At 38.6% G+C, this 21,699-nt stretch overlaps 1 protein-coding gene across 2 annotated transcripts; it reads left to right on the top strand.

Moving 5' to 3' along the window:
- The first annotated feature begins 330 nt into the window (after positions 1-330).
- On the top strand, positions 331-18,617 carry LOC137281613 (NF-kappa-B-activating protein-like). 2 transcript variants are annotated; one of them, XM_067812951.1, is made up of 10 exons: positions 331-373; positions 6,259-6,762; positions 7,295-7,384; positions 9,637-9,714; positions 10,178-10,257; positions 10,927-11,002; positions 11,805-11,932; positions 14,056-14,131; positions 16,322-16,471; positions 17,445-18,617. In XM_067812951.1, exons 2-10 carry the CDS (start codon positions 6,275-6,277, stop codon positions 17,611-17,613), a joined length of 1,335 nt encoding a protein of 444 aa, XP_067669052.1. In that variant the 5' UTR covers positions 331-373; positions 6,259-6,274; the 3' UTR covers positions 17,614-18,617. The 2 variants fall into 2 exon arrangements, with proteins under 2 accessions (XP_067669052.1, XP_067669053.1); XM_067812952.1 differs by having other exon boundaries at positions 337-496.
- The last annotated feature ends 3,082 nt before the right edge of the window (positions 18,618-21,699 follow it).

Raw genomic sequence — 21,699 nt, 5'->3', positions numbered from 1 at the left:
TTAAACACATTGTTCATCTACAACTTACTCGTTAAACGGCGTGGTGTTATACATGGATATACGTTGGTGGGTACATATAAACTTTTGAAATATATTTGCAATCCAATATCTCAGTATATGTTCCGTTAAGAAATCCTGAACATGTTTTAAGGTCTACCCAACTGGTACTGCTGCATGAATACGTGATCATTAGACAATATCCCAGTTTAACTATGTTAACTTATTATATTTAAACTTTGCTTTGATTTAAAGAATATCAATACTTTATGATGATCAAAGACCTTTGTTTTACACAACTCTAACAAACAGATAAATTACAAATGTTCTCGTAAGTCCGAGAACAATACGCGAGATCGGCCATATTGCTTGTCAGGTACTTGTTTACGTTTCGTAAAGTGCCACAATAATGCTTGTAGAGGTATTATGATTATTCTGAAAAGAATTTCAAGTGTACATTTCATACACCGAACTTACTTGATTGTCACTGCTAGTTCAGGTAAGGATGGCAGAACGAGTTTCTGTCATTATACACCGCTAATTTTGTCGTTCAGTTTTCGACCATGTAATCATTTAGAAACAACGTCGAAAGAACGTGTGTTTATTATGGAACCCATACTCTTTGTCGGAATTTAACGAGTGTGCGAGAATATTATTATCTAGCGCACGCGTTCTTAATTAGAAGCGTAACAAAGCTTGACAAAACCACAATCTTTACCAAAAACCAGGGATGCCGTAGTCGAGAGCCGCGATGCGGTCCTATACAGTCAAGACATGACCCTGCATCGCGGCCGAGAACACCACCTTCATAAATGCTATTCAGATTCTAGCGGCCGATTACCCCTCGTATTTTCTTGAGATTTTTTGAATGTACTTCCCGTGGGTTTTTGACTGAAAAGTCGATACCGATCTACCCCCAGATAATTCCCCTACACATACACGTAACTGTCATGTTTTTATGATCATACGTTTATAAATTAACTCATTAAGGCCGAGAGCCGCATATATGCGGCAAATTAATTAGCTTCTCACAGCGAGAGCCGCGTATTGGGGGTAATATAAAGCACCTCTTATTCAGCGAGAGCCGCGTATTGGGGGTTTTACATTTTAAATTCGTACTGTACCTTTAATTTCAATCAATTTAGCAGTAATGATCAAAGATTAGCCTTTCTTACGAGAGAGATTACTTTCCGTGTCAATCAGAAGAACTATTAATGTGTTTTGATAACAATTGCTTGCAATGTCGGGGGCTTATACAGGCAAATGAACACATGTCTTCGAGAAAAGGGATTATGAGATGTTGTTACAGGAGGTACGTGTTTGTTACTCGTCATTGGGAGTGAATAGTAAGATACTATGTTTGCACATTGAATAAATTAATGGTGACAAGGTTACGAAACCTTCTTCTAAATTAAATCATTCATTCATTCATTGTAATAGTTCATATAATGAATTGTATTTGAAATAAACCAAGTTACTAATTTAGACCTAATTCATTTGCGACTATTGATTTTTAAAGTTGTCAATAATACATAATCGAATATGAAGTGATAAATCTTGCATCTACTCATAATATACACATATAGTACACATACACCATACAAAGGTAACTGGGGTATTTTGTTCAAGCTGTTTCATGCTTATTTGAAATGTGATTTTTCAATGCAGTTTACATAAGCATTGTGTAAGAAACGTTTGTATTTGATCTCTGTAATTATCTTATCCTGTGCAATGATCACGTGTATCAGATCCATCGTCAATAAAAGGAGGAGAATATATCAGTTACGGAATTGATGCGTATAATCATTCAATCAGACAACACTAAATATATGAACACCTCTTTCAACCTCAAAATAACAGCGCTAGCCTCTGGTCGAATGCATGTCGAGGTAAACTTTTGTCCGGTGACAAGTGTAAAACAAACTTATGCGCTGTTACATCATTGGACAACCTGGATTACGGAGTCACGCCCATTGCCAATCTTCTGAACCAATTTCAGGCATCCTTACGATTATGTATGTTCACGATACACAAAATTTTTCATGATAGCTAGAGTTGATAAAGCCGAAATCTAGCATATCGATTGGTCAACAATCTAACCAATAGTCAATCTGTATCCAAGCTGTCTAGTGACCGAACGCCAAATTTAGCTCACGCCCCATCACCTGTCATTTCCAATGTGACAGGTATCTCATGATACGATTGGTCATAGATAACAAATCAGGGACTATATTGAACAGTTAAGATACAAAACGTCCTATTCGGGAACTTTGATGACGCCCATCCCATGACCCTTTGTCTTATGTATGTGCAAGGAATAGCATTATACAATATGTATGCATGTATGTTCGTATATTTTCTGCGTTAAATCTAGATGAACCAAAGCGACAAACTGTGAATCTGTTATATGTAAGTCACAGACTAGCTTATTAGTGCTTTCCTTAAAATATTCAGTATACACTAGCAATGTATCAACGAAAACGCTTCTTTCATAGATTATTATGCATGTACGTAAATTCGTCTTTACTGCCATTGACATAGATGTTTTGAATAATCTCTCACAATGATATGAGAGGGACATCATTTGGTTTAAGTATGTCTTACATACAACGAAACGGACTGGCAAACGTCGAGACATCAAATGCAGATGTTCAAGCTGTGATGTGTTTTTGTGCGTTGACTGTTTTGAGGCCTACCATAAAGACTTGTTCCAGGGACGATAACGCTTTATGCACTAGTTGTGTTGTACAAATGGTACCGTATACCATTCTTGTCAGTTGTTGGGCACAATGTGTGAAGCCCGCGCGATACTGCTGAAATATAGCTAAAATCGCTGTAAAACTAAATTCACTCATTCTCTTCAACTGTTGCATTTCAGTCGTTATTGTTTCACATTTCCAAAATACTAAGACATGTGTGTTCACCATCTGAGAACGAATACACTCATCATAGTGTCAGTCTACTCCCATATGTCTTATGTGTTTCTTTCATACATCATTACAGTAACTGATGTTATGTTTACAATACACAAATTGTTGCATCATAGTTGATACAGCCGAAACACAACATAGTCATTGGTCAACGATAAAGCCAATAATCAATCTCTACCCTATCACTTTGAGTGTCCAAACGTGCTCTTCAGAAATTTAGGCCACGCCCCATCACCTTGCCCTTCCTATGTGACAGGTTCTCACGATACGATTGGTCAAAGTATCAGCCAATATAATGAGTAACTGAGATATAATGCGTTACATTCGGGATATTTTATCCCTTCACATGACGGGAAGCTTTCTTTAGCATCGAGTAATGATAAATGTATCATGCGGTATGTATTTGTATGAATGGTGATGTATGTTTGCAGGGTTAAGTTAAGATGAACAAAGTGACAAACTATAAATCTCTATATGTTCCATGTTACTTACACACCTATTGATACTTTCCTTGAAATAGTCAGTAAGCACGAGCAATGTATTGGCAAAGAAACTAGACGATTATAATGTAAGCCCCCCTCTTTTTAAACTCTATTACAAATATATTATAATTCAGTCCATACGATGAGAGAGACAGGAGGAATTTGTATATTTGTTCATCTCGTACCCACAAAGACCGCGTAGGTGTTGATAAAAATACAGCACACACTGGCAAAGGGGTATGAGAGATACAGGTAATAAATTACATGAAATGCTGTAATATATGTACTCACATCGGCCTCTTTCCCATTTACATCCTTACGACACAATTAAATAATCAGTACTTGTTTGTGAGACTAGACAGTTTCCTGTCATATCCGAAACCTGCCAGGGAAATCAGGCATGATTAGCACTAATTAGCTTCGTCGCAGCAATCAGGCAGTCAAGCGAGGGGTGCCAGGTGTTGGGCAGTGGAGCGGCTCCAGGGCTTAATGAGTTAATGGGCATGTTACCTGTAGACTTTGTGTTTCAATGATAGCGAGTTGACATGCTGTGTGCATGTGAAAAAAATTGCTATAGTCTGTATCTGAAGATGTTCTTCATGAGTGGTACGCAAAACTCACTCTCGTCTCCTGTTTCACGCGCTCGTACTTAGGTTACAATCACTCTTATGTATATCTGTTTTTGTGCCATGATTTATAGCTTTTCTTTGCAGAGAGGATTCCATTCACATCCAAAGGAAAAAGATGTTTAGGTGGGATCAAGCACATTTATTTTTGTGCAATATAGTGCTCAGGACACTTAAAGGAGCATGATCTTGTCGTTTTCACTATGATTTTTCACTTCGACACGTGTCCAAGTGTCAATGAAGAGTGAACGAATATTTTCCTGTATATTGTTTATTTATATAAAAGTGTTTGGTTTAGATTTTAAATTGTTATGACAATAATCATGTGATAATGTAGGGCATGTGTTGTTCTTTTGTGATATGAAACAAAAATCACCATGTTCAGTGGTGTAACAAAGCTGAACATTGTAAAGCATAAAAGACAAACTGCTTTGTTATGGCAAGAGAGATAATTTATGGCAAGAGAGATAACTGAATAATCCTCATATCAGTTATATCAACCATCCTTGATATTTCCAGGGTATAAGTCTCCACAATACCCTGGATGCATCAACAGCTCAGCACGATAAATGTATTACCACCCTTGACTAGCTTTTTATCGAATCATGTGTCTACGGTTGGAAAGTTGAGTGACCAATCACAATTCACTTTCGCTTTTTAAATTCTCTATTCGATTAAACTTGGCAACACAAACCATGAAGAGGTTCTCTGGAAGAGGCAGAAGGAGTTTTTGCACATATTTTTTTGTTAAAATTTCGGTTATATACGTTTGTCTGTATGACTTCACCTAAATCGGAGTCAAACTGCGAGCAAACCCAGATAGCTTGGTCATAACAGTGGCCTAGCTGATTAGCTATTGTGAGAATGCGGAGCCAGCAAAGGGAGTTAAAAATTATCAGGCCGACCTGTAGATGTGTCCAGGGTATTGTGGAGACTTATCGGAATGTATACCCTGGAGATATCGAGGTGAGTAACAATAAGCAGAAAAAGCAAATAGTGAAAACATGAAACAGTTTTCACTTTTTACTCATCGTAGCCATTCAGTTGTTGTGAATGTTAATTAGAAAGTGGTGAGTTGTTTTGTTTTGTTAGTTACTTTGTCGATGACCAAACCATGGTCCGGAAGTCGTTCCATGGGCACAAGAATTTATCAAACCTGGCCCACTGTAAATCATGTTTTTTAAACATATCTGATCATATTTACCTAACATTTTTTTTTTCACAAAATGTTTACACTAATTTTATATTATCAATTTTCAACTCCAATGATGCTGAAGTTTCCCCATTTTACTTACGTCTACGGATCCACTGCTCAATCCGTCTAGGGATTTCCACGTCTACAAACCAGTATGGTCTACAAATTCAGTGCAAGCCATAAAGATCCTGCTATCCTGGTTAAATTTAACCCCTATCTAATTCACAGCACTGCAAAGTTTCCATTATAGTAAGTGTAATAGTCATATACTGTTGGTGGCCTATATTGCTGCTTATGGTTAAAAACTGGATGAACATGAGATGCCATGTACATTTAATAATAATTTTGTATAAAAGTTACAGTTTTGAGCCAACAGTTATCACACCATTACCCTAGTCCTCCACCAAATGACAACTTTGGTCATGTTTTGTCGCCAGATATTTACATTCATATAATGTCCTGAAAATATTGTTCATGCAAAAGAGACAAGAACCATTCCTAGATTTGTCATCTTAAAAAGAATTCTCCCCTCCCGCCACCCCCTCCCCATAAAACAAAATGGAATGTCATTTCATTATTCATTCTATGTGTTTGTACTTGTAGGCAGGGAACTTATGCAATAAGTGCACCAACGGTACTTATGATCACACACATGGTACTTGTCATTACCACTTATCTTGTGAATGTGACCCGTGAAGGTCCCGGGGTAGAATAGGCCTTCATCAACCCATGCCTGCCACCAAAGGCGACTAAGCTTGTCGTAAGAGGCGACTGATGGGTTCCAGTGGTCAGGCTTGCTGACTTGGTTGACACATGTCATCGGTTCCCAATTGCGCAGATTGATGCTCATGTTGTTGATGGATTGTCTGGTCATTTTCACTGCACTGATTACTTCACAGTTTGAATAAGTGTTGGCAGATCTGAGCTACATGTCAGGGAGACCACTAATTTCAGTTTCCATTATCAACCATACGTTATTGATGCACCTCATTTTACTTTGAGGAATCATTCAAGTATTTCATTCACAGTTTGCACTGAAGGATAATGGTTCGATCGAGTACAACCAGTTCAAGGAGTCCCACTCCTGACAAATACAGACGTCGTGATGCCTCCCCACGCTACAGACGTCACTCCTCCAGTGACAGAGAGGACTCACATCACAGACAAAACGATGACATGAAAAGACATAGGAAAAAGAATGGTGTGCATAGGGACAGGTCACGGTCACCTGTTTCAAAGAGAAGTAGGTCAAGATCACCATATTCAAAGAGAAATAGGTCCAGGTCACCATATTCAAAGAGGAGCAGGTCAAGGTCACCTTACTCTCGAAGAAAGAGGTCAAGGTCTAAATCCCCACATTATAAAAGGGAGCCTCGTGGTTCACCACAATATAACGATTACAGAATGTCAAGATCAAGCAAAAATGATACACACTGGTCATCTGGTTTGCGGAAATCACGATCTAGATCACCTATTTCACGTAGGGGGAGGTCACCTGAGAGAAGTTACTCATATGAAAGAGGGCAAGACAGGTAATTTATGCTCTTTGACCAGGGTACATACATACTTCTAACTCAGGTTCAGTAGGCCAAATAGCTGCTGTGACTTCACAGGATGACATGGAATGTTTATTTTCTTTTGGGGCTAAACAGAGATTGATAATTCTCCTGTCAGAGATCAACCGTAATAGAAACTACAGTCATCTGTGACCTTAATATTTACTGTTCATGTTAATTTTTATGTGAGATGATCAGAACAAGATTATTATCCGCTTGTTATTAACCCCATGTAATGTAATTTCCAGGGGTATGAAAATGAACTTTGACTCAGTTGATCAATCATTACAAGATATTGTTTCCTGACAATTATGCATCAAGTTTATGTTATATTTTGAGTATTTGTGGCCATATGTTTCTCATATTTACTCACGTCACATATTACCATTAAGAAGGTTATTTGTATTCTTTTGTTGTTCGGCTAGTGTTTTTATTATCTGATTATTATTAATTCTTTTCTCATATGATTTTCATTAATTTATATATTTCTAAAACCTTTTTATTACAGGGAAATGAGGCAGAATGGTTTTGGGGGCTTCCATCACCAGAGTCGAGATCAACATAACATGCATAAAGGACCATCTGACTTCATGGAAAGGTACAGTCTCTTCGTCATTATGTCATGTGAGACCGAAGCTAGTTTTGCAATACAGGAACTATTATTCAGACTACCATTGTACATACTTTCCTCTCTTGACAGGATTCTTTAATAGATTATTGTCTTGTCATAGTAGCCAGTGGTTCTTCTGGAATTCTCTGTAAGAGTTAAGTTTGCATAATGGCTCCTGAATGTGCATGAACAATGTACTTCTGGATTGAATATGTCCTGATTTTCACTTTGGAAACTCATGCTCTGGATTTTCAGTTGTCTTCACAGACTGTAAGATGTGATGATAGTTGTAGTTCGTTGTATGAACACTCTTGTGCTTCATTATTTCATCATTGTTGTAAGAGTGGATGATTGTTCCATTTCACAGTATGATGACGGTCATATTAGACAGTATGATGTAGGTTGTATTTGACAGTATGATGATGGTCATATTTGACAGTATGATGATGGTCGTATTTCACAGTATGATGAGGGTCATATTTCACAGTATGATGAGGGTTGTATTTCACAGTATGATGAGGGTTGTATTTCACAGTATGATGGTGGTGGTATTTCACAGTATGATGAGGGTTGTATTTCACAGTATGATGGTGGTGGTATTTCACAGTATGATGAGGGTCATATTTCACAGTATGATGAGGGTTGTATTTCACAGTATGATGATGGTCGTATTTCACAGTATGATGAGGGTCATATTTCACAGTATGATGAGGGTCATATTTCACAGTATGATGAGGGTTGTATTTCACAGTATGATGGTGGTGGTATTTCACAGTATGATGATGGTCGTATTTGACAGTATGGTGACGGTTGTATTTCACAGTATAATGTCAGTCGTATTTCACAGTATGATGATGGTCGTATTTCACAGTATGATGATGGTTGTATTTCACAGTATGATAACAGTTGTATTTGACAGTATGATGATGGTCGTATTTCACAGTATGATGGTGGTGGTATTTCACAGTATGATGATGGTCATATTTCACAGTATGATGGTGGTGGTATTTCACAGTATGATGATGGTCGTATTTCACAGTATGATGGTGGTGGTATTTCACAGTATGATGGTGGTTGTATTTCACAGTATGATGATGGTCGTATTTCACAGTATGATGGTGGTTGTATTTCACAGTATGATGATGGTCGTATTTCACAGTATGATGGTGGTTGTATTTCACAGTATGATGATGGTCATATTTCACAGTATGATGGTGGTGGTATTTCACAGTATGATGATGGTCATATTTCACAGTATGATGGTGGTGGTATTTCACAGTATGATGATGGTCATATTTCACAGTATGATGGTGGTGGTATTTCACAGTATGATGATGGTCGTATTTCACAGTATGATGGTGGTGGTATTTCACAGTATGATGGTGGTTGTATTTCACAGTATGATGATGGTCGTATTTCACAGTATGATGGTGGTGGTATTTCACAGTATGATGGTGGTGGTATTTCACAGTATGATGATGGTCGTATTTCACAGTATGATGATGGTGGTATTTCACAGTATGATGGTGGTGGTATTTCACAGTATGATGATGGTCGTATTTCACAGTATGATGGTGGTGGTATTTCACAGTATGATGATAGTGGTATTTCACAGTATGATAACAGTTGTATTTCACAGTATGATGGTGGTGGTATTTCACAGTATGATGATGGTCATATTTCACAGTATGATGGTGGTGGTATTTCACAGTATGATGATGGTCGTATTTCACAGTATGATGGTGGTGGTATTTCACAGTATGATGATAGTCGTATTTCACAGTATGATGGTGGTTGTATTTCACAGTATGATGGTGGTTGTATTTCACAGTATGATGGTGGTTGTATTTCACAGTATGATAACAGTTGTATTGGACAGTATGATGATGATTGTGTGATGAGGGTCGTATTTGACAGTATGGTGACGGTTGTATTTCACAGTATAATGTCAGTCGTATTTCACTGTATGATGATGGTCTTATTTCACAGTACAATGGTTGTATTTCACAGTATGATGCTGGTTGTATTTCATAGTATGATGGTGGTTGTATTTCACTGTATGATGATTGTTGTATTTCACAGTATGATGATGGTCGTATTTCACAGTATAATGACGGTTGTATTTCACAGTGCAATGATGATTGTTTTTCACTGTATGCTGGTGTTTGTATTTCATGACTTGTACTACTTGTGTGTGATATGATGACTATTGTACTTCATTGGTCACTGTTGTACTTCAGACGGAGACATGAGAGGGAACGCCTGGGAGAAGCAGGTGTGCCGGAAGTATGGAGTAGTTCCCCTACACACATTGAAAAGTAAGTCTGTCAAAAGGATTTCCAGCTAGTGTTTTGATTTCCTTTCCTCATGGTTAAAGTGTCCGCTCGTCACTGAAGACCCTGATTCCATTCCCCACATGGGTACAACATGTTAACCCTATTTCTGCTGTCCCCTTTTTGGTAATGTTCTTGAAAGCTGTGTAAAACCATATCTCTCTTGTTTTCCTCAGCAATATATTTTGCTGGGATTACTTGTAGATGTGGTGTAGTTTCTGGAGCAGATGTTGAAAGTGCTAAGATGTGTCTTCATCAAACCATGTCATACAAAGACTTCGAGCGGAGTCATGTTACTACTTTTAGTCATATGTTCTTAAGACTTAAGTGATTATAATACCTATTGAAAATACCTCTCTGAGAATAGCATGAAACCTGTGTTTGTGATCAATGGTGAAAATGTCATTTTTGTCTTCACAGGTTAAATCTGTTGTGTTTGTATTTTCAGTTCTGACAGTGACGAAGCAGGACGAAGGAACAATAAAGCATCTTCAGACTCAGATTCAGATTCTGACAGCAGCTCAGAAGGTAGGTTGCTATCTGATGGAAATGTAGCTCACTCTGATATAAAGACACATGTTTTTTCTGATTTCTGACGCCTACAATGTGTGATGTCTATGCAGATTTCGAATTTAGCATTTAGAGATTGAAACGTCACATTTCTACCAACTTGACTCCACTGCCCGTTCATACTTTGTGGTTCAAAGAAACAGACTTCATCTTGAAGATAGAATGATGAGGAAGTTACTTAAAGCAGTGACTGATGATCATACAGTGATTGAATCACTATTGCTGCTGATGTCATACAAATTATTGATGACACTCTAAATCATAATTGCCCCAAACTCAAGCATTATATGTCATTTAATACAGAGTGAGTGAGTTGGTGTGGTTTTATGCTGCTTTTAGTATTATTCCTGCAATGGCATGGCTAGGGACACCAGAAATGGACTTCACACACATTGTATCCATTTTGGCAATCAAACCCAGGTCTACAGTGTGTCAAGTGAATGCTTTAATCACTAAGCTACTCAACCGCCCATATTTATACTGAGCAGCAGGTGCAACCTGTTTTTCTCAGTGCAACTAGGCTATTACCTGGTGCATGTAGGTGCAACTAGATTTCATTTCTTTTAACCTAGCTCTGTTTTTATTTTTCACTAAACGTTGAGACAAACTGATTTTTCTGGTTTTCAGAAGATAGAAGAAAGAAGAAGAAGAAAAGGAAGAAGTCCAGTAAGAGTAAAAAGCACAAGAAACACAGCAAGAAAAGGTGAGATGCAGACAAATATTTAACAGTTACCATGGTAATTGCCAGTCAGCAGAATATTTGAGATAGAGATGGCCAGAAGATTTCATTTTGTAAGGTCTTCAAATTATGAAAATCATAAACAGTTGTTTGATCCTGTTTGTTGTGTCTTGGCTGGTATTCTGGAGCCTGTAACTCCCATACCTGTAACTCCCATATATCGTAACTCCCATACCTTTATTTTAACTTACGACTGTCGTAATATTACGATTGCTTTCTCAAATAGGGTTCTGAATACTGTTTGGTATTTCTAGGGTCCATTTGGCAAAGCTCTTGTGGTGCTATGTTGATTGTAACTTCAAGATCTTAACATAGACTTCTTATCATTGTCATGATCGCTTTGTGGAATGATGCCTTGAGTACTGGCTGATATCGGCTTCACAAACAGATTGCTAAGGCTAACACAGCCTTTCGATTGTGGTAGCGCTACGTTCACTTTTGTAATAGGGCACTGAATAGAAATTGATCTTCAGTAACCCATGGTTGTCGTAAGAGGCGACTAATGGGATCGGGTGACAAGTCACCATATCCCATTTGCATAGGTCAGTGCTCATGTTGTTCATCACTGGATTGTCAGGTCCAGACTTGACTATTTACAGACAGCCACCATATAGCTGGAATATTGCAGGGTGTGGCATAAAACTGAACTCATTCATTCTCACTCACTCATTCAGAATAGATTCAGCTTCAGTATGTTTGTTTCAATTTCTGCATTAGCATTCATACTGAATGTCCCTTTTAGCGACAGTCACTTTTCTACTTCCAGTAAGAAAGTGAAAAAAAGTAAAAGGAGTAAAGCGAAGAAGAAGGCGAAGGTGAAGAGTGAGGGAGAAACGTCTGAGGAAAGTGTAGAAGATGACGAGGATGTAGAGGCAGTGTGGACAGAGAGGAAATGTACGTCCATAATGGTTGTTGGTGAAAACATTCCTAATGATGTTAAACCCAAGTCACTTACGCTGCTGGCTGACCGATATGTGATGGTGATTTATGGGTCACATGCAACGTAAAATAGAACTTTGCAGATTCTGATACCTTTCAGTATGCAACCTATAAAAATGAAGACAAACGTGATGAAAAAAAGCCCATGAAATCAGAGCTCAAACGATTCACCCATAGGCTCTGACTGGGTTCGGTATCCCAGGTCTTTCGTTTCGAGTCTAGTAGACCCAAGTACAAAATATTGCACATTTGATTTGGGATTGTATGCTTTTAATTTTGTTTATTTGTTTCTTCCTAATCAGCAATCCATATATTTTTCCTTATCCTGACTCATGGTTATTGCCTATCTCCTCTTCCTTGGTGAAGGTAGTGGAAATACCTGAAATCCCTTGAAGTTCCCTTCTAAAAGAAGCGGACATAAAATACACTCACCCTAGTGTAGCCTCCCCTTTTCCTGTGCAAATGGTCAACTGACCAGGATCAGTTGGTCAAAGTTCAAGCCGATGATTAGAACAAGTTCTACTTTCTCCGTTATCAGTGATAATGTCTACTCAATCTGCTCACATCACCAGACGAAGACGCCTACTACTACGTCTCTGACAGCGGTTCCCGAGTCATGGTTTCATGTCCTGACCGGTTTATGACGCTGGAGACCATACCTGCTGTGGTAGACACGCCAGTCAGTGTTTGCGCAGGGACACACATATTAGAGACGGCATTCAACAACCATCTTTAGGTAGACACGTCTCTCCAAGGATGGAGGTTGCAGCAGGATTCTTGAAGAAGGAACATCCAGCTCTTCACATCAACTAGTTGGAGATAAAAGTGGTGATGCATGTTATCCATCATTGGTCGACAACACCGAGAGACAAGCTACTGATGATCCAGACGGACAACTCAACAGTAGCCTTCTACGTAAACAAGGGTCAACGAGACCTCCATCTCTACTACACCTGACGTTTCTACTCTTTGACTTGGTTGACAGTCTGAATCTCCAAATAAATGTATCTCACATACCAGGAGCCTTCAACATCATGGCAGATGCCTTATCTTGCCCTCTTCGTCTATCACCAACAGAGTATATGCTGTATCGAGAGACGTTGCAACTAAACAGCCAGACGTTCAGATCACTGCAAATAGACTTATTAGACAGCAACCTTTGTGTCACCGGTACCAGATCTGTTAACTTGGGCATAAGACACTCTCAGCATCTCGTGGGAAGGACTAAACACATTTGCTTTTTCCCCTCCAGTGCTGCTACCAAGAGTCATCAAGAAAATCAGACAGCTGCCAGGTAAACCGAACATACAGTTCCACATACCAGCCTTGTCTTCAATACTTGGACCTCATGATTACTGAAACAGCTGAAGGCAACATATCCGCAGATAGCAGAATATTTATACCACTTATGACATTCCAGAGGTCTGAAAGGCTCACCACATTCCAGTCAACGAAGCCTTCTGCTGAAGACAAGTTCAATTGGATGTAATCAGCCCAGAATCCACAATGAATATTTGAAGAGCAGGACCGAATTGTCACCGTTACAAGTTGCCGTTGGGGATGGGGGGAATTATTGGACGTAATTTTAACAGCCAGCAGAATCCTGCGTGTCCTGACCCACTGCCGTTTCTGTCGGATTCTGTAAGTAATAAGCATGAGTCAGGATAAGGAAAAATGTGTAATTTTCTGAATAAAGTTGATATTTTATACTTATCCTGACACATGACGAAAGCCCTCCCAGCCGCTCCTCACAGGCACGCTGAATTCCTATAATTCTCATGTCGGGCAATATACAAGGAGAGAGTAAGAAACATGGTCGGTAAGCTGACCGTTTGCGCAGGAAAAGGGGAGGCTACACTAGGGTGAGTGTATTTTATGTCCACTTCTTTTATAAGGGAACTTCAAGGTATTTCAGATAAGAAGAAACAAATAAACAAAAATATCAATTTAATTCAGAAAATTACATTACATGTCATGAGTAAGTCATAGTTGTGTTTTAATTATGTTAGAATTTTTGGTTGCATGTGACCTTTAACAACAGGCAGAGTATAATGTGATGATGTTTCTATGTGTTCCAGTGTCAGATGAAGAAGGTGAAGACATACTGGGTCCTCAGCCATTCGTGGCTGGTGCTGGTGCTAATGAGAAGCTGAAGTGAGTTTTATGTGTATTTTGCCATAACTTTAGAGAATTCCTGTTTATGATAAGAGGTTTCAAAATAATAACCACCTCTTGCCAAAACAGCTGATTGGTATCACCACCTTCAGTTCAGATTCAGTTATCACTCATATATTTACATGCACCTGAGATCTGCTTTTATGAAAGAAAATATTTATTTCCGAATTCTGCTATCTATGTAGAATTGATGAGTCATTTAGAAGTTTAAAAATCACTGTGACCACTGAAGCAGATTTGATGGCTGCGTGATTCCAAATCTGCTATTAGCCTATGTTGAAACACAGTATTTTTGTCACCCAAAAGTGTGATACATTATTTGGACTATACAGGCCATTGGAGATAACCTTGCCCTCACGAGTAATAGAGGGACGGAGCAGAACACAAAGGACACAATTCTATATCTGTGTCTTTAAACTGCTGAGACCTGGTGTCTTCCAAATTGCATAACATTCCAACATGGCTGAAATATGACAGACATAATTCGTTTCATGTTTTCAATATGTGGTCATCTGACACCATCTCTATTATGGTTGTGTAATGCTGGAGTGAACTGTTTGCCTCTATACAAACTCATAGCAGTTTCTGTTTGATAAAGGTTCATTATTCTTGGAGACTGGCTGGAGACAAAGCTTCTGTTGTGCTTTCAATAATTCACATTGAAAGTTAGGGTTATAGCTAAAACGGCACCACAGCAGAACGGCACCAAAATCGCTTGGTGAAAACGGCACCAAATTGGCGAAAACGGCTACTGATTAAAGGGGTAAAACGTCACCATATATCAAACATTGTTGTATTGACTTTATTATTATTTTGACTTTATTGTTTAATTGTTTGTAATGTTTAGAGTCCTTGCCAGCCCGCACAAAAGCATGAATAGTCAGTAGCTGATGGAACGGCCTTTTGACAATCTTAAAAGTACCGTCCATGAACCACTGCCTACTCACACTCAAGTGCTGTAATTGCCGGTCAGTGGCAAACACCAAATGCCTCTCGCCTTTGTTTCTTACGTCACCACGCAAGAAGTAATCAGGTAAAAAGTTGTCGTCCAACTGAAAGTAGAAGAACGGTAACATTACACAAGAGCAGCAAAGTTTTTAAAAAAATATTTATGTTTATGTATTACTATAGTTTTTACTCAGCCATATAACAAACATGTTTCTTCAGACAGTCTTATCGCATACAACACAGTGGTGAGACATTGTGATGAATGATGTGTATCGGGTACATGTCTGTGCTTTAAATACAGTTTGAAGGGTGCGATGTTTTTACTTTCCAATCATTGTCGGCAGAGTAGACGCATTTATTATCTAAACATACTACACGCAGCTTGGGTATGAGAAGCACTTTCCAAACATTGTCGGCAGAGTAGACGCATTTATTATCTAAACATACTACACGCAGCTTGGGTATGAGAAGCACTTTCCAAACATTGTCGGCAGAGTAGACGCATTTATTATCTAAACATACTACACGCAGCTTGGGTACGAGAAGCACTTTCCAATCATTGTCGGCAGAGTAGACGCATCTATTATCTAAACATCATGCAAGCAGCTTGGTGAGTGTTAGTGATATATATTGATGGGCATACTTACCTGATATATTCCTAATATATTATTTATTTATATTTATATCAATCCAAAGTTCACAATCCAATAACGTCTACTTACCTAATATATCTGTTTTTATTTCACAAAGTCTATTTACGAAACACTAAATGTTTATCCAAAGTTCACAATACAATAAAGTCATCATATCAATGTTCATCCTTTTTTAAAATTGTATATGGTGACGTTTTCGCCATAACATTTGTAGCCGTTTTCGCCAAGGGAAGGTTCCGTTCTGTCCAAAGGGTGACGTTTTTCGCCAGGTGCCGTTTTGCTGTGGTGACGTTTTAGCCTGCACCCGAAAGTTACATGTAGACAAATATTTGTCATGACCCCAATTCCACAAAGTCAATGTAAGAATGATGTGATCGTTATTCTAATCAAACAGCATTGCCTCACAGCCATCATAGCACTAACATCATGTTGTGGAAGGGTGTACTCCATACATGGTCACTGACTGTCAGAAGTGGTATGTCAGATTGTTTGTCTGAAACAAACAACTGCTTGTTTACTTAGTGTGTATTTGCTTACAAATCCATACATCCTAACTCCATCACTCCAGCTATGGTCGAGCTCTGCTGCCTGGAGAAGGTGCTGCCATGGCTGCCTACATTGCTGAAGGGAAGCGTATTCCAAGGAGAGGTGAGATCGGGTTGACCAGCAATGAGATTGAGGGCTATGAGAAGTCTGGCTACGTCATGAGTGGCAGCAGGTGAGACTTTATTTCATTTTGTGTCAGTATAAATTTTGTGAAGTGAAGGCTGGTTATGTTAGATCCGCTCTATTTCTGGACATAGTGCAGTGTTTGACACTAACCAAAATTTGCTAGTGGTCCAAAGGACCATCAGAAAGAAAAGTCCACTGGTCCTGATGGATCTCAAGTGGTCCTTATCATGAAAATAAAGGTTTCCAAGGTAAAACTTCAATGATGGTTAATTTACCAGGACAACTGTTTACTACATGACATTTGGTGAAGCAGACATATCCTGCATCTGCGCAGTAGTGCTGGTTTTGCACAGAAGTGGGAAACTTGAGAAATGAAAAACCAAGCGCCATGGTTTGTTATCATTCTCGTGCTTCTGCCTCACTGTGGCTTCTTATTCATTTTGGTTCATTGTTTCTTGGACAATTCTGACAAGTCGCAGATGGACTAACATATGTTTCAATTTTGTGTTTAGAGTTGGCAGTAGTCACGAATGATGTTTTAGAGATGTTATGTTAGTGCTCTCAGCCCCAAAATAACACTAGACCAACAGACTACCATTTTAGAGATTTACTGGTCCTTCAGATGATTTACTAGACTCGGACCAGCGGACACTGTTAGTGTCAAACACTGCAGTGGAAACTGGGTTGAATCTTTGGTCTGTTTTGTCCATCATCATATCAGCTTCTTCACACTGATGTCTACTTCTGACTTTATCATTGACTTCTGCAATACAGCAAGAAAACAACAAAAAGAAAGGCCAGTTGTTTAATGAATACCAAGTTATAATCAGTGTGAAGTGATTAAGCTTAACAAATCAGATATGTTTGTAAGATTAGCGTCAAATGAAGGAGTCTGTGAGTTTAGTTTTACGTTGCACTCAGCAATATTCCAGCTATATGATGGACTAAAGAAATTGCTGTTGCTATGTGTTGTTGGTTATAAATGTAACAGCAAGTTTTTTTATGTAATTATCTTTCAGACATCGGAGAATGGAGGCTGTCCGATTGCGTAAAGAAAACCAGATTTATAGTGCTGATGAGAAGCGAGCTTTAGCAAACTTCAACCACGAAGAGCGTGCAAAACGAGAAGTGAAGATTCTGTCCCAGTTCAGAGAGATGGTTCACAAGAAAATTGCTGAGAAACAGTAGCTAGAGTCTAGTCTAGCTTCAGTGGTTGGGAGTTCATTCATCAAATTTTGGAATTGATGGCCCATGATCCCAGCACTATGACAAAGTCTGCTCAGATAATGAACAATTGTTAAGAATGTAAAGTGAGCTATTCCGTTCTTTGATTATCCAGTGTTGCCATTCAGTTCTGTAAAGAGGGAGCCACCTACTTTGTTCTGAGGTGATTAGGGAAAAGGGGTGTTTTGTTGCATCCATTTTGAACATATGTACAAGGGGGTCAGCAGTGTTGTACATACATACAAATATTTTTTAAATCATGCTTAGAAATTATGTGAAGGGAAGGGTCATTGATTTTGAACATGACGTGTGTGTGCACATGTGTGTGTGTGAGAGAGACAGAGTTACTTTGTACGTATATTTTAGTAGGGTAGGGGGTGTCATTCACATTGTACATGCATCTCCATAAAAATCATCATCACCCCCCTTGCCGTAAATTCTGAAGGGTCCAAAATGATGCCATCCCCATGCCTGTGAATTGAAATTGAAAGTGTACAGCAAACAGGTGCAGGGTGTTTTTTGGACATGATTAGAGGAATAGAGCTTGTACACTGGATAACTGCAGCAAATGTTTCAGTAATACAGGTGAACAGACTATACAGATTTCGAGTCAATCCTTATTTTCATTTCAAGACATCATGGACAAAACAGGTGGAACTGTGTATGTAATGGCTGGAGTAATGCTCAAAGTTTCATATCGGAGCGATATTTTGGTATGAACCCACTGAAAGTTAAGATTGGATCGATATGCAGTATAATGGGTTTTGTTTTTGGTAAATCTCATGTTGCAAACTGCCTTGTGAAACTGTCTAATGATGATTTAAGAAGTGAAATCTGACATTAACCTACCTGTAATACTCTTGTCCATTTGTACATATATTTATGAATATATGCTACTTTTTGTAATATAAACATGAGACTATTATCATTTTACTGACAGAAATAAAGTCTATGTCTCTCCATTCTAATTTGCACTTCAGTCACTAAGAATGATGTTTGTGTTTATGCCATTTATACCATTTATACCCAATATTGCAGCAGTATCGTGACAGGGGACACCGGATGTCGGCTTTACACATTGTATCCACACCTCTCCTGATGTAAGTATGATGTTGTTTTCACCTGACAGTGGCTTCTGTCACTCCTCACCCTATTTAGGCATGATGGACGATCAGAAGTGATCTTAGTCTGATGAGCAAATGCTTTAACCATGATGACATGGCTGGCTGGCCGGCCTTGTTGTCTCTTTACGATGGTCTCATGGGTACACAAGATACTATGCCTCATGGGTTTCATAACAGTGGTAAATGTCGGAGACCAGCATCAGTTTATCATTCCGACGTTTGTTTGTTTGGTACGTGAGTGAGTGAGTTTAGTTTTATGCCGCCTTTTAGCAATATTCCAGCAATATCATGGCGAGGGACACAAGGTTTGGTATGTAATACCTTCCTCAGAAATATTCCAGCTATATGACGGTGGTCTGAAACTGACAATCCAGTGATCGACTGCATGAGCATAGATGACAAGTGAGAGAGCGTGACCATTTGATCCTGTTAGTCGCCTCTTATGGTAAGCATGTGTTGCTGAAGACCAATCCTAACTTGAACGTCATGGGTTTATTCCAGTACTGAGCCACCCACAAAATAGTAGAATGGAAAACAGGTTGAAAATAGTTTGCATGTTAGTAATGAAGGGACTATCACCAAGATAGAAAAATTAATTACACAGAATTTGTCCCCTGACACTTCATGAGCTCGACAACAACAAAAAACCAAAGACGTACAGATGTTGATCAGACTTTTACTTTCACCAGTCAGCTTGAACAGCGTAAAAAGGCGAGCCATTAAGCATAGGCCCAATAATACTGAGTGCCAACTCAAGGTGAAGGTCGGTCGGTCCGCTCGCCGCTCCTCAAATGATCTCATCACAATCTGTGTGTACACACATAAATACAGGTAGAACATTGTACAAGACAATACACTGTACAGACACTCAACAGTCACGAGCTCGCCTCTCAACAGGATCATCAAATGTACACCTGTAAGTACAGCTGCCCTTTCCTGACAGTTTATTGGCTTAAATATACACAACACCGCTAACATCCATTCAACACTGTTACACCTAGACTTGCACTGAAAGACGTTCAATACACACAAATGTATGTACAGTAAGACATATTCTGCAGTTGTCTCGCATGTCAGTCCTGCGTTAATTGTAAGCTCTACTCGGTATTTGGTTTACAGACATTAAAATAAAGATATGAAAAATTATACATCCTGTATAAAGCTCAACTTCTTAACACCAACCTGATAAGGTGATAAATTGTATTCTTTTGGTTCAGCCGAAATAATACAATAGCAAAAGGAAAATAAATTTTCAAATGTTGACAATTCTGCTGATGGTATAAAAAACATACATGAAATATCTCTTCAATTAGTTTCTCTTGAAAGAACATTCATCACAAAATACACAGTCTGTAGGAAAGTGGTTTTATATTGCAAAGTTTGAAGTGATGGAGGCTAAAATGAGTCATGTCCCTTCAATTTGAAATATCTAATTTTTGCTTATTTGATGACATTGTTTTTTCATCAGGTGTATGTTTAAGGGGCAAATTGTTGGGTCTGTTTGAGTGGCTACCATGTCAACCAATCTTGAAAGTCTTTGGAGGTGCCTTACATCATGCCAAACAACCCACAGCGCTGCCTGGTCGCAGACTTATCTCAATGACAGTCATTCATACAGGATAGGAATATATAGCTGAAACGTAAGTCACCAAAACCCAATCCCTCAAACTATTTTTCTTTCCTTTTCCCAAAGCAATTGGATTATTAACACTCCACCAAACTGATGTAAGATACGATTGTTATCTAAGAAAGTTTAACAGTGATACTTTTACCTGTGTGTCAGTTGCATGGAAAACTATAGCCCATTCTATTGTGTGTCCTTGCATAATGTCCGTACTCCACATGGCAGATTCAGGTGTTAATTTGTAAAATCTTAGAAATGATTGGGATCAAACTATGCACAATCTTTCAACTCAACCACCAACAGAAACACAGCCATGAGAATATATCTTCCTACACAACGAGTAAACACAGGGTTTCGTCATGACCCAACAAAACTAGGGGTCAAGAAGACTCGGTTTCGACTGTCAGGGTCCTGAAAGGAGAAACTAGGGCCCTTTAAAGTAATGAAATAGCACAATGTGCTGAACATAAGATTTAGTCGTTATATTTACATCAGGAATGGGTTTCATAAATTGAACCCTGATCCCCAAGACATTAATAATCCCTAATATTTTTGTTCAGCTTGGTTTTCAAACAGCCGGAACATGTGAAACAAAGAAGCACTTAGAGTAAATATTCTTGCATTGTCATTTGTTAAAATGAAGTTGATCTGTGAAGGTCAATGGAGCACAACTTTTGAGCACAACAGTTGAAGCACTTAAACGATTGGTTAGTTTTGGGGAGATGTCAACCCATTTCATAGGTAACTATAGAAAATATTTCATGCCTAAAATGAAAATGGATTATCGACAAAATATGTAAAAAAGCCTTTTTAAAGAATAATGCTCCACTTTCAACAGTGGTATTTAAGTTATCAATGATACACAATTGGTCTAACAAGCTTGGTCCAACCAGACAGCACATTATTTATACATAATGCAAATATTTCAGCTATATTTAATGGCTGAGCAGAGGTCAAGTGTTCAACACAGATACATTCAAGTGTTCTGCTTGACAACTTATGATACTAATTTGAAATACTAAATTATAATTAAAATTATCTGGAGCCTGACAGTGGTATGCTTCAAACTATGGTCTGGCTGCATTTCCCAACCTTTGACATGATTCTTTGACTTAAGACAAAATTCTCTGGCCTTTGACAAGATTCCCTGACCTTACATATGACTCTCTGACCTTTGACCTTAGACAAGAATCTGACCTTTACCCAAATTCTCTGACCTTTCATGTGATTCTCTAACATCTGATACTCTCTGATCTTGAATGAGTGTGAGTATAAAAATAATTTACTTAAATGATTCTTTGG

Source organism: Haliotis asinina, chromosome 4 (genome assembly GCF_037392515.1).
Source record: "Haliotis asinina isolate JCU_RB_2024 chromosome 4, JCU_Hal_asi_v2, whole genome shotgun sequence".
Taxonomy (NCBI): domain Eukaryota; kingdom Metazoa; phylum Mollusca; class Gastropoda; order Lepetellida; family Haliotidae; genus Haliotis; species Haliotis asinina.
The sequence above is the reverse complement of the archived record's forward strand: the minus strand, read 5'-3'. Positions and strand labels throughout refer to the sequence as shown.

Coding starts and splice junctions, on each gene's coding strand:
- LOC137281613 (XM_067812951.1), top strand. CDS start 6,275: ATGGTTCGATCGAGTACAACCAGTTCAAGGAGTCCCACTCCTGACAAA. Junction 14,132..16,321: donor GGTGCTAATGAGAAGCTGAA/GTGAGTTTTATG, acceptor CCATCACTCCAG/CTATGGTCGAGCTCTGCTGC. Junction 16,472..17,444: donor TACGTCATGAGTGGCAGCAG/GTGAGACTTTAT, acceptor ATTATCTTTCAG/ACATCGGAGAATGGAGGCTG.